The 1586-nt window shown below is 37.6% G+C and overlaps 1 protein-coding gene across 1 annotated transcript in view; it reads right to left on the reverse strand.

The window, feature by feature from the left end:
- IPPK (inositol 1,3,4,5,6-pentakisphosphate 2-kinase) overlaps positions 1-1586 on the reverse strand; it is a 133640-nt gene that overhangs the window by 66101 nt on the left and 65953 nt on the right. Inside the window, exon 6 of the mRNA XM_006876771.1 lies at positions 1102-1191. Within this exon, the coding sequence (XP_006876833.1) occupies positions 1102-1191 (90 nt within the window). The remainder of the gene's footprint in view (positions 1-1101; positions 1192-1586) is intronic.

A 1586-nucleotide genomic window follows, 5' to 3' on the forward strand; every position in this document is an offset into this window, starting at 1 on the left:
GCAAAAGCAGATGACCATATCAGCACATGTCCAGAAACAAGATAAAATGCCTGAGACAAAAGACCTAGAAGTAGACCAGGACTCCATTCTGGAAGGAGGGCAGGCCTTGGAAATGCCTGAGAAAGAATTCAGAAAAATGATTATAAAATGTTTCAAAACACTTTACAATGGAGTTGAGAAAAATAAGGAAGAAGTCAGGAAAAAGATACTGCAATTTTTCCACAAACTTTTTGAAACTTCCTCATATAGATGGCCAAAAAAACACATGAAAAGCTGCTCAGTGTCATGAGTCATTAGAAAAATGTACATCAAACGCACAAGATACCACTTCACACCTACTGTTGTTAAGTGCGATCGAATCTGTTCCGACTCACATCAAGCGATCCTGTTTCTGAGGCTGTAAATCTTTGCAGGAGCAGAAATCCTCACTAAGTGTTGGAAAGAATGTAGAGACTTTGGAACCCCCATCAACTTCTGGTGAGAACATAAAATGGTGTAACCAGTTTGGAAAACAGTTTGATCATTTCTGAAACTGTTAAAAAAGAGTTACTATATGACCCAGTAAGCCAAAAAAGGTGGAGAAAAAAATGTGGTATATCCTTAAAATGGACTATTGTTTGGCATAAAAACAAATCAAGTATTAATATATTCTATAACATTGATGAAATTTGCAAATATGCTGAGTAAAAGATGCTAGCCACCAAAGACCACATACATGAGTTCATTTATATGAAATGTCTACAATAGGCAAATCAACAGAGACAGAAGGTAGGTCAATTACCGTGGACTGAAGGGAGGGATTTGGGTTTGGATATTGGGTTTCTTTTTAGGGTGATATAATTTTTCTGGGATCAGATAGTGGCAATGTTTGCACAACCTTACAAAAAAACTAAAACCCACTGAGTTGTTCATTTTTATGGGATGTGAATTATGTAGTTCAATTTAATAAAAAGATGAATATAAACTACTCATAAATAAAAAACCATTAATAGAGACCTACATTTTTTTTTACTCCTCAAGTCCAGTGTCCCATCAAGCAACCCATTCATTCATACAGAACCTTCCCAGAAAGCACTCTGGGCCCCTACTCTCCACACATACCTTGAGGTGCTGATGCATGCAGTAACGACACACTTTATGCTTCATCTCATGTGTAACATCACTGGAGAAAGGAATAAACCCACATTTCGGCTGCAAAATAAAGAAAGAAGAAAAAGTGTTTAGAGAATGTTGTGGATTGAACTATGTCCCAGCAAAACATGCTATAAATCTTATCCTCTATAAAGTGATTAGAATTCTATTGGGGGAATATGGGTTTTCTTTGTCATGTTAATGAGACAGTACTAATGTAGAGTGGTGGTGGTGGCTGTGTGCCGTGGAGTCAGTTCCAACTCATAGCGACCCTGTACAGGGTTTCCGAGGCTATAAATCTTTACAGGAGCAGAACGCCTCATCTTTCTCCCACGAAACAGCTCGTAGTTTCGAACTGCTGACCTTGCAGTTTGCAGCTACCAGAGCTCCTAACTAATGTAGAGTAGGTCGTAATAAGTCAATCTCTTTTTTTTTTGGATATAAAAGAAATGAAA

This window comes from Chrysochloris asiatica, unplaced genomic scaffold, assembly GCF_000296735.1.
Source record: "Chrysochloris asiatica unplaced genomic scaffold, ChrAsi1.0 scaffold00412, whole genome shotgun sequence".
In the NCBI taxonomy this organism is placed as follows: Eukaryota; Metazoa; Chordata; class Mammalia; order Afrosoricida; family Chrysochloridae; genus Chrysochloris; species Chrysochloris asiatica.